The 11,720-nt window shown below is 58.5% G+C and overlaps 1 protein-coding gene across 1 annotated transcript; it reads right to left on the minus strand.

The window, feature by feature from the left end:
* Positions 1 to 1,221: 1,221 nt before the first annotated feature.
* Positions 1,222 to 7,303, minus strand: LHX3 (LIM homeobox 3). Its single transcript, XM_035555300.1, has 6 exons — positions 7,234 to 7,303; positions 4,497 to 4,668; positions 3,868 to 4,070; positions 3,508 to 3,659; positions 3,232 to 3,403; positions 1,222 to 1,640 (listed from the first exon to the last, which is right to left on the minus strand). Exons 1-6 carry the CDS (start codon positions 7,301 to 7,303, stop codon positions 1,222 to 1,224), a joined length of 1,188 nt encoding a protein of 395 aa, XP_035411193.1.
* Between the last annotated feature and the right edge of the window lie 4,417 nt (positions 7,304 to 11,720).

Genomic DNA, 11,720 nt, shown 5'->3' on the forward strand with positions numbered 1-11,720 from the left:
CGTTTATTTCCAGGTGTGGTGTTTACCTATATTGATGCTTTTGATGTGAATTTAGCAAAAGACTATTTAAAGCTTAGCTGACGAATTTATTTGTAGTCTTGAAGTATTTGATCATCAGAGAGAAAGCGAGAATATAAATAAAAGACACGGGACGTTCACATAATCTACAGTAAATTCAACCATTTTTACAGGTAACAATATACATAATGCCTTGCCTTTCCTCACGATCGGCTCGCGCTGTATCTGCAGGATGACACAAATGCCTCAGACAGAGAAGTGCCACCAGGGAGGCGAGCACTTGCCACGACAAGGAGCGGCTGAAACGGAGCCACCGGCCCCTGCCCAGAGCCCTCCTGGGAAGGAATTTGGCAACAAGACATCAGGACGAGTCTGAGACACTTTGCAGTAAAACTCTTGCAAAGGGATTTTAAAGAAAAGCATGAAATTCACAACCCAGAGCCACTGGTGTTCCCGGGCCAAGAAAAAACACCTCTTGCCCTCGAGATAAAAGTGTAGTCATTTGGTAATAAATACAGCTATTCACGGTTTAATGCTTATCTGGAAGAATAAAACTAGGAATCTACAAATTAAAAAGATGAGAAGCAGAGTTAACATGATCTTCACTTTACAAAGGAGAAGAGTTGCTGATCAGTGATTGGCATATTAAAGAGCATTTCATTTTAGAAAAGTGAACGTAAATTGGAAATAAAACCAAACATACCCCATCGGTGCGCTTTTAAAAAATCTGCTGGAAGAACAGAGAGGTTTTCTACCATGGATTTCTGAAGTGATTCACTATCAACATTTCTCCTATAGAAATATAGACATTGTCACAACTTTTACTGTGGATGAGGACTTTATTTTCTCTTAAAAAGGTTTTCGGCGTGGATGGGTGATGAAGCAAGTCCTCGCTTTGGAGAATGCACTGACAACAGAAAGCAAAATACCTTCTATCAAATCTGTAAAGCACAAGTCTCGGTGTTTAGTAAAGACACAATGACCGGTTCGTTTGGACGTCCCTTATGCTGTGGTCTCCCTTTGACCGCCGTCCGCTGCTGACCCACCGCCGGGTCGCCTCCGAAAGCCCGTCGGTGCTTGCCGTGCCGGCGCCTTCCTGCCCCGCTCGGCCTCAGGGCCCGTCCGTGCCTTTTCTCCGGGAGCAGACGGCGTTTGAGAGCGACGGGTCCTTCCCCTTCCCACTGCACGGTGGTGGATCCTGTATCAAAACTGAGCGTGGTCGACTTCGTCCAGCCACGAGGCCGGGCTGGCAGGAAAATCCGGGTACCCCCCGCTGCTGCCGGTGGAGAGGTCGGAGCTGGGTCCGTTCCCGGCCAGGACCCTCATGGGCTGGGGCACCCCCTGTCCGCCTTGTCCCATGATGCCCAGGCTGTTGTCGGGGTAAACCAAGCTGGAGATTAAAGGCTGGTGGCCCGGCAGCGCTTGCAAGGAGGCTGGGGACTGGGGTATCCCGTAGGGGCTGTTGGAGCGCAAGTCGTGGTACTGGTCCTGAGCTGGGATGCCGCTGTGATCCAGAGCAAAGCTCCCGTTGGTCCCAGCCTGCCTCCCCAGAGCCGGGGACGCCTCGCTGAGGTTGCTGTAAATCCCGTTGGAGTGGCTCATCTCGGACATGGAGGGCTCGTCTGAAAGGGAAGCGCACTGGTGTTACTGGGGGAGCGCCGGCACCACCGGCAGCAGCACGGGAGCTCCGCGAGCCCCGGGTATAAACAGATGAGATGGATGGAGCTGAGCAGCCACGCGCTCGCTACTTGTAATTCCTTATTATTCCTGTCCTTGCTGACGGCTCTCCGTAGAAGGCCACGGGATTATTTTGTCTGAGTACAAATGTCTAATACATTTTGGATCTAAAAAATGTGCACAAAGAGCACAAAAAGTACATATTAAAATGTAAGAATGTAATTTAAAAATAATCCTTTGAAGGGCAACGTGGGTTCAAGATCTTTCATTTCTGCATTTCTGTTTGGCTTTGAGGTTTATCTTGAATTTTGCTGTCTTTTTTAGGAGCTACCTGAGCCCTCGCCAGCTCAAGAAAAACTTTCCATTGCCCAGAAAAAAAAATAAAATGAAAAACTATTAAATCTCAGCAGTATTTGTTGGCTCAGGAACAGGCTAATGAAATGTATTTGTACGACTTAAGAATACTTCTGAAAAATATTTTTTAAGTTACCAGCAAAAATTGTTTGCTTTCATCAGGGGTTTTACGAACACTGAGAGCCGCTCGGTTGCCTAGGATACAAACCTGTTTCTGGCATCAAGCTATCAATAATTGTTCAACATTTTTTAGTTATTATTTATAGTATATTCATATTTAATGGCGCTGGTGCGCAGTGTGTATACACAGGCTTGAAAATCAAACAGTATTTAGGAACGCAGAAGAGAAGCTGGAGCACGGAGCCGTGTGAGCAGGAGCACACGTGCCCTACAGGCGGATGGGCACAGGTTTGCATCTCAGCTTCTCTCCTGTGCCCGTGGGAGCGACGCTCACACCGACACGCGCGGCTGAGCCCCGCAGTAACGCAGCCCAGAAACCCTCAGCAGAGACCCTCTGGTGCTGGGGCTGCTCTGGGCACAAGCCGGGGCCGTGCAGGATGCGGCCCCTGGGCAGCAGCGCAGCAGCAGCCCCCAGCGCAGGGCCGCATCCTGCTCCGGCAGCGAGCTGCCCTGTGTCTGGAGAGCCCCGGCTAAGGCCGTGCAGGTGAGAGCAAACGCAGGTGTGGTCTGCCCCAAAAACGGGGCCCCGCGACCCCAACATCCTGCACAGAGCCATCTCCCTTGTGCGCAGAGCAGAGGGGCAGCTGCTTCTCGGTTCTGTGGGGGCTGCTGACTTGCGACCACACGAATAAAGCTGCCTCTAAGGGGGATTAAAAAAATCGACATGCTTTTAGCGATCCTTCAGCTCTGTGCTTCTGGGCTCTGGGATTTGTACGCCTAAGAGCCCCTCGGAAAGGCCGTGTGCGGGGGCAGCTCGGACACCCCAGCGGCAGCCGGGAGCTCTCCCTGCTCTCCCCACACCGGAGGCAGCCCCCAGGGGGACGGGTCCTGCACCCCGCGATTCCCCCACCACGGCAGCCCCCGAGCTCAGCACCTCTCCCCCCCAGCCCCCCCTCTCCCTCCCGGGGAACCTGCTTTCACCCCGCATATTCCGGCCGAAAATTGCGATCAGGATAATAAAAAGAAGGTGAAATAAAAAGCAAAGCCCCGTCGGGGACCGACCTGTGAAGGAGACCTCGGCGTCGCTGTCGGGGCCCTCCTCCTGGATGCTGTCCTTGTCGGACTTGGAGGCGCCCCGGGAGCGCTTCATGTTCCTGAAGTACTGCCCCCACCGCTGCCTCCCCGCGTCCTTCTTCAGCCTCTTCTCCTTGGCCCGGCGGTTCTGGAACCACACCTGCGAGCAGGGCAGGCCGGCAGCTCGCTCCGCACCGCGCCGGATCCGGCCCCGCTGCCCCCCCCCCCCCCCCCACCTCCAGGGTGCCCCCCCCGGGCGCTCACCTGCACCACCCGCATGTCCAGCCCGGTCTCCGACGAGAGCTGCTCCCGGACGTGCCGCGCCGGCTTGGGCGAGTTGTTGTAGGCGTTTTTCAGGGTCTCCAGCTGCTTGGCCGTGATGGTGGTGCGGGGCCGCTTGGCCGTCGACTCAGCCTCTGCCGGCGGGGGGTTGGGGGGGGGATCAGCAGCCGGGTCCCCGAGGGAAGCCGGGACCCCCGGCCTCCCTCAGCGCCCCCCCCGACGGCAGCGGCTGCCGGCCCCGCTCCCCACCCCCCCGAGGCTCGGGCGGCTCCCGACGGGCAGGGGGGGGGCCGGGCCGGGCCTCTCCAGCCCCCGGGGGTGTAGGGGACGGGGCGGGGGTACCTCTCTGCTTGGCCGTCTCGTAGTCGGCCTTGCAGACCAGCCTGCTGTCCTCCATCAGGTAGAACTCGTCGCCGGTGGCCAGCTGCCGCTTGCAGACGATGCAGGCGAAGCAGTGCAGGTGGTACACGAAGTCCTGCGCCCGCCGCACCACCTGGGTCGGGGGGATGCCCTGCTGGCAGGCGGCACACTTCGTCCCGAAGCGCCTGGGCGGGGGGGGGGGGGGACAAGCGGCGGCCGCTGAGAGCGGAGGCGGCGGCTGGGGGGGGAACGGCGGCGGCTGGGCCGCTCCCCGCGGGGCTACTACACCTCGGGGCTACCACACCTCGGGGCTACCACACCTCGGGGCTACCCCGCCGTGCCGCCCCCTCGGGGCTACCCCTCGGCGGTCCTACCCATCGGTGCTCCTACCCCTCGGGGCTACCCCTCGGGTTACCCCGCCGCCCCCTCGGGGCTACTACACCACGGTGTTACCCCTCGGGGCTCCTACCCCTCGGGGCTCCTACCCCTCGGGGCTACCCCGCCGTGCGGCCCCTTCGGTCCTGCCCCCTCGGTTCTGCCCCCTCGATGGTTCCCTCTCGGTTCTGCCCCCTCGGTTCTGCCCCCTCGGTTCTGCCCCCGGCCCCACGCACTTGAAGAAGTCCTCCTTGCAGTACACGCCGTCCCCGCGGCTGAAGCACTTCTCGGCCAGCTGCGTCTGGCAGTCGGAGCATTTCAGGCACTTGCTGTGCCAGTGCCGGTCCAGGACCTTGAGGATGAACCTGTCCACGATGTGCTGGTTGCAGCCGGCGCACAGCGGGATCTCTGCGGGAGGCAGCCCCCCGTCAGCCGCCGCCCCCACGGCTCCGCTGCCCCCCGCGCCCGACCCCGGCCCGGTTCTGCCCGGGTCCCCCCCCGTGGGGGCGGCCGGGGACCGGCACGAAAAAATGTCCTTTTCGTCCAATTTCGTTGGCGCGGCGCCGTGCGAGCCTCTGCCCGCAGCCGCGGCCCCGAGCCGAGCTCCCTCTGCGAAGAGCCCGGGGGAGCCGGGGAAAATAAGAAGGGAGGTGACGGGGGGCGGGGGGGGGAATAAACCCGGGCCGAGCCGAAAATCCCGAGAGTCTGATCGCAGTTATTCCGGGCTTTTTTTTTTTTTTTTCTTTTCCTATGCTTCAAGATTTCACCTGTAAATAGCGGCGGGGTAGCCCAGTCGGGGTGGGGAAAAATCTGATAAAAATCACGAGAATTGTACTGAAAATAAAATGCAGCAGGATTGTCTCGTCGCCCTACAGATATCGGCAGAGATGATATAGAAATATCTGATATAGAGATACGGATAGAAATAGAGAGAGATAAAAATGAACAGAGGCGTAGATAGAAAATGAAAATGTACGGACGTGTAGCCATAAATATACGGATATCGATATTTAGGCACAGGTGGGTAAAATGTAGATACGGAGGTACATAAATACAGCTGCATCGCTGTAGGTACAGCCGTAGGGAACACCCGGAGCCAGCCGAGCAGATGTAGATAAAGGCGGCCACGGGGGGGTCCGTACGCGGAGATAACCGCACGGAGCGGTGCGGCCGGGCAGGAGCGGAGGTGATGTCGTTACAGCGGAATCCTCCCCGCAACACCCGGCCGCGTCCGAGCGAAAAGAGCCCGCACAAAAAATGCCCGAGGAAAAAAAAAAAAAAAAAAAAAAAAAAGCCCGAGCAAAAAACTCCCGAGCAAAAAATCGCCCGAGCTAAAAATCTCCCGCAACGGCTGCGATCCGGGCAGCGGCGGCGGCCGGCTCCGAGCTGCCCGCAGAGACCGGGACGCCACCGGCACGGCCACCGCCACCGTCCCCGTCCCTGTCCCCGTCCCTTACGCTGCTGCATGGTGCCCCCGGCGGCTCGGCGCACTCAGGCGGGGCGCAGCCACCCGCGCATCTTCCGCGCCCGCCGCCTCCGCAGGCGCCGCCCGTCCCGTCGCGGCCGGGGCTCGGAACCGGGCGCTGCCCCCCCCCCCCCCCACACCCAGGCCCTCCCCGGCCCCCCGGGACCGCGGCGGCGCTGGAGCCCCCCCCGGCCGCTGCCACCCCCGCGGCGCCGGGGCTTGAGGCGGCCGCAGCGCGGTATTTTCAGCCGCCGGCCGTGCCCGCCGGTGCCGCTCCGAGCGGCGGGCAGGGCATCGCTGCGAGCCGTATTTAACCCCCCCGGGCCGGCGGCACGTCCCCCCCCCCCCTCCCGCCGCCCCTTCCCGGCTGGGCACGGCGGGAGGGCGACGGCTCCGGGGTGCCCGGAAACGAAAGCCGGGCGGGGCCGCCCCCCGACGGGGCAGGGGACGGGCAGGGGGCCGAGCCGGGTCCGGGGGCACCGCCGGGGGGGTGTCGGGGGGGGGGCAGCGGCGGCCGGTGCCCGGATTTCGTTGTGCGCCGCCGAGCGAGGGCTTTGCCGAGGGAAAACAGCACCGCGCGGCTCCGCACCCCGAGGGCACGAACGGACACCCCCCCCGGGCCCGGCACCCCGGCACGGTGAGCCCCCCCCCAGCTCCCCGAGCCCCCCCAGAGCCCCGCCGAGCCCCTCGCGTTGCCTCCCCGGCCCCCGGCCCTATTTACGGGCATCGCCTCCCGCGGGGAGCCGGCGTTGCGGTGCGGTTCCTTCCCCCGGGGATTGGCCCCGCGCCGGTTTTCGCCTCCTGCCCGCGGGGCCAAACGCGCAGCGACCGCGGGGAGCCGCCGGGGGAGGCCGCGGGGCGGCGGAGCGGGCGCTAAGCGGCGGCACCGGCCCGACGGCGGGGGGCTGCCGGGCTGACCGCGGCCCCGCTGCCCCGACGGCTCCGTCCCCGTCCCGGTCCCCGTCCCCGTCCCGGTCCCGGTCCCCGTCCCCGTCCTCGCCGCGCCTCCCCCCTGCTTTCGTTCGAAGCCCCCGCGCCGAGGGAGCGCGGCCCCGTTCCCTCCCGCCCCGACGTCTCTGCCGTTTGTTAAAGCGGGGGGGAAAACGCGATTACGGGAGGAATTACCGGGAGCCTTTCCTGAGGGGGACAGAACCGGGGGAGGTGGCGCGGGGGGTGGCGGCCGCCGGGGAGGAGCGGCCGGGCGGGAGCCCCTCATTTTGTCCGGTAGCAGCCGCTGAGCCCCGCCGGGACGGACCCGACGGCAACGGAGGGACCGAAACGGGATCCTGGGGCGGGGGCGGCTGGGACCCACCGGGGATGCCACGGGGAAATGGAAGCAGCGGACGGCGGGGCTGGGCCCCCCCCCGCGGTGCCGTCGGGGCGCCCCCAGCTCCCCGCAGCCAGCCCCGGCCGCGTCCCGTGGGTGCCCCGGGGGTGCGCGGAACCGGGGGCTCCCGGGGGCTCCCGGTGTGTCCGCGGGGCTCCGCGCGCCCCCCCCCCCACCTCACCTGGGCTCCGCGGGAAGGGGCAGAGCTCCGCTGCCTTCTCCGAGCCGCCGCGGACCCGCTCCAGCAGCATCGCGGCGCCGTCCGAGGTGCGCGGGGGCTGCGCGCTTGTGGCGGAGCCGCGCGGAGCGGAGCGGGGAGCGCCGGGGGCTTGGCCGCCGCCCGGGGCGGAGCGGGGAGAGCCGGGGGGGGGGGGGGGGGGGGCGGGCCGGGGGCGGCACCGAGCCGTCGGGCCGGGCACAGCTGGGCCGCGGTGCACCGAGGGGCTCTTTAGCATCACAAAAGAGCTCGGGGAGGGAGGGACCGGGCGGGAGGGGGGGGAACGGGGCCGTCCCCCACGTCCCACGCGTGTCCGGGGCTGTCGCCACCGGCAGCCGCCGCCCCCGGGTGCCAAAAGGCGTCGGGGCCCCCGCCGGGCCCCCGCCAAGTCCCCGTGGGGGAATCGCGCTGCGGCCCGGGCCCGAGGGAGCCGCCGTCGGGTGGAGCCCACCCCCCCCGGCCGGCCGCCCCCCCGCCGTCCCCCTGCCCGGATTTCGTTTGTCCCCGTGGGGCCGGCACCCCCCGACGGCAGCCGTGGGGTGCCGCGGGGCTCGGCCCCCTCCTCTAATTAGTTAATGAGCGGGGAGAGTCCGACCCATGGCGATCAGCGCCCTGCGGCTGGCAGAGGTTAATTGCGTTAATTGAGGACGGGGAGGACGTGGAGTTGTGTGGGTGTGCGCGTGTGCATGTGTGTGAGCGTGTATGTATGTGTGTGTGTGCATCTGTGTGTGTGTTGTGTGTGTGTGTGTGCATTTGTGTGTGTGTGCATTCACGTATGCACACGTGTGCAGGGTGCACACGTGCAGGGCTGTGGTGCGTGCACGTAGGCTCAGGGCTGTGCACGCTCAGGGCTGTACATACAATTGTGTGTGCACATGTGGGTGTGCGTGTGTCCGTACGCAGGCTGCGTGTGTCTGTGCCAGGCTGCGCTTGGGTGTGCGGGGCCGTGTGGCAGCCCCTGTATCCGCGGGGGTGTGCGGGTTTGTGTCTGCACACGGCTGTGCGTGCCCGTGCCAGCCTGAGTCTGCCCTCGTACTTGTGCTTGGATGATCTTGGAGGTCTTCTCCAACCCTGATGGTTCTGTGCTGTATTGCGGGGATGTTTGTGTGTGTGCGTGTGCACATGTGTGTGTGTGTGGGGGGGGGGTGTTCGTGTGCATGCAGGGGGTGCATGTGTCCGTGTGTCTGTGCGCAGCCCGGTGGGTGCGTGCGTGCGCGCTGCTTGTCCCAGGCGGCCGGAGCTGATAATTGTGGTTGTTACTACGAGCCCGCTAATCCCCCGAATCCCTTTACCTCCTGCTCGCAGGGGATTACAAATTAATAAAAGCAGCTTAGGGGCGGGAGCCTCCAAGCACACATATGTTCCTGCCGGAGGGCAGCACGGGGACTTTCGCCCGGCGGTGGGGACAGCCGGGGAGCAGGGCCCGCGTCGGCCCCGCACAGTCCCTGGGCATCCCGGGGGGCCAGGCTCCCTTCCACCCGCTCCCCTCCTGCGGCTCCTGCGTGGTGCAGAGCTGTGGAGGGTGATGCCCGCGTGGCCGGGGGACGGATCCCAGCCTGGGGGACAGCTCAGTCCCATAGGGTTGGATGATAAAGCAGGGAGACATTTTGGGGAGTGGGCTCTGGGGTCCCCAAATAAACCGGGCTGGAATGCAGCCAGGGCACAGGTGGAGCTGGCGGAGCATCGCCAGCACCGTGCCCCGGTAGTGCTGGGTTCAGGGGCAAGTCCAACTGGGTACCACTGGCACTGGCTGCACTGGGGCTCCCCGACACCCCCCCCACGGCCACAAACAGCTCCTGGGGGCGGACGAGGGGGGCAGGTGATGACCCACGCAGTCGCTTTTAAGCTCGGTTTTATAAGTGGATTTTTAGTCTGATCCTCTAAGGAAGCAGTTTAAGAAAGCAGGCAGGCGCGTTTCATGTGGTGGCGGCTGTTCCTCGTGCGCACGGTGCTGGGCACGGTCCTGGCAGCTGTGGCTTTATGGGACAAGGTGACTCCACACCGTGGCAGCATCTCTGCAGGTTTCCACAAAAGCCCCTTTGGATGTAAAAATAATAGTTGGTCAGAAGCCAACAGTTTTTCTGTCACTCCTGCAAAAGTTTACCAACGTTTTACAAAGTTGTGAGAACCGTGGAAAAAAAATGGAATAAAATCTGCATGTTCCTGGCACTTTTTAAAATTAAGTACCTACATAAAATAACGGTTATGATTGGCAATGGGTGTGTATATGAGCTAACCTTGCAATATAGTTTAGCTAAAAAGAACTTGAAAATATAGATAAAATCCCAAAACACAGCACTTTGCCCAAATGTTTGCGATTTATTTTTAACAAGCACATTAGTTTACAGTTTAGTACAAAATGTTTACTTTTCCTTCCTAGAGAGAGTTTAAAAAACAAAAACAACCCTCCCAAAAGAATAGACATGAAAGCAGCAAGTTACTGAACTGAAATAAATAAAACATTTAAATTACCAAACTGTTATAGTCACTACTTTCAACATCTCATATGCAATGCACACGCCTAGAAAACACACTTTGGGCCTTTTGTTGAGCCGGCGGTTCCCACCCAGTTCTCAGTAAGAACAGCAGGATGGACACAGCCCTGGAAAACAAAAATTAGAGTTCTCGGGAATAATTTAGTCAGGTTTCTTTAGCACTTGCACCTTTTCTTTCTCTCACCAGCCACATCGCACAGTATTCCTTTTATTTTCCATGCAGCTTTAGTATTTCCTCTTTAGGAGACTGAATTACAAAGGGCCAGAAATCCTTACTGGAAGCATTAATAGCATTGCAGAAACTTCTTATTCGATACAATGCAGAAACAGAAGCCCCAGGACTAAGGAGAAGGTGGTGTGAGGCGTCTTTGAAAAGGAAACACTTCCTTGTGACACTGATAGTGCAGTGGGGCAATGCAGCACCACACATTCCCCAGCAGACATAACACATCTTTACAACCAAAGTATATCAAAGGACAAAAAATTCATTATAAAGATACAAAATAAGAACAAGTAAACCAAGATTTACACAACTGAGTCCAAAGTCGAGAAAACCTTTCCAGCTGAGGTCACTACTAGCAATTAAAGTGAAAGCCTGAGCCAGTTAAATGGCAACACTGAGTTACAGCACCGACACAATCGACATCTTAATTTCATGCTTTTACACTCTTAAGAAATAAAAAAACATCACTGGAAATCTGCGAAGCTGTTCATTTTGTCATGTTTCCAGCAGGGCCACAGTAACATGATAGTTATTGGTATGTAGCAAAAAAACCCAACAACCCTAAAACTTATTCTGACAACACATTTGCTGCTGTTTTAATGGCAAAATTACCCCTACAAACCTTCAAAAGCTTTTTGTTTTCCTGCGTAGATGAAAATACAATTAACGAGTCAAAGCTAACAAACTCAGGTTAATATATTCAGTAAATTTTGAACAGCAGGTGTAATTTCTGCTTTTCTACTGCAAAATGTGCAATGATACTGACGGCAGGAAATTCACGGTCCCATAGAAACTGAGAAAATTTTCTATACCCAATATTTGCTGTGCTTTTTTTTGTGCTGTGCCTTTTGCTGTTGTTCTGTTTTGTTGTTATTGTTTGTTTTTGTGGGTGGGTGTTTCTTTTGTTTGTTTTTTTGAGAAATTGGACTTCTTTGATCGTTGGCTGATATCAAGATTTCCCCAAATTAGGTCAGTTAGAAGTTAATTAGTTTTCAAGCTTAAATTTGGCAAGTCTGGGCTTTCCCCTCAACTCGGGTCCTCCAGGGACCTCTCACTCGATCCCAGCAAGAAGCACAGCAGCAGAGATCAACCAGGCTGGACAACCTGCCACCCTTGGGTAACTTTCCAGTTGCTTAAAAGTTGTTTTAGTACTCAAGCCCAGGTGCTATAATCATAGTGACCCTTACAAATCTATAAAGGAAGTAGAAACCCACAATACCTCGTTGCATCAGAACTCTTAAAACAGTGAGGATCCTTAAAAAGCCCAGACTTGATGTTGCCGTGTCAGAATTACAGAAATCGGCACGAGAGGATATGCAGAAGACAGCTTCCAGCAGGGAGCTACAGTCCCCACGGGGTCAAGTTTCTAGCACGGGAGCAAGAGCCATCAGGTCCATAAATGAACTTAAAGGTGCCTTAAAGGAACTGCAGATAATGGACCTCTGCGTACATCAGACTAACCAGACTAACAGCGTCATGCGAAGGGAGGTTTTTCTTCTGCCATGTTTACAACAACTACACAGGGTTGCGCTACTTCATGTGCATTTTTAAGTTATTCTGACACTTAAAGGAAAAAGGATCAATCAACTTTGGCTCAATTTTGTTATTCCAAGTCGAAGCTGCAGAAACTCTGGTCAGAAATGCTCAGTTTTGTGAATAAACAAGATTTGGTTATGAAAAAATACCCTTTTTGATTATTTTTTTGTGCTACTTTTTAGACTTTTTTGTGGCTG

The sequence above is a fragment of the Cygnus atratus genome, chromosome 19 (assembly GCF_013377495.2).
Source record: "Cygnus atratus isolate AKBS03 ecotype Queensland, Australia chromosome 19, CAtr_DNAZoo_HiC_assembly, whole genome shotgun sequence".
NCBI lineage: Eukaryota > Metazoa > Chordata > Aves > Anseriformes > Anatidae > Cygnus > Cygnus atratus.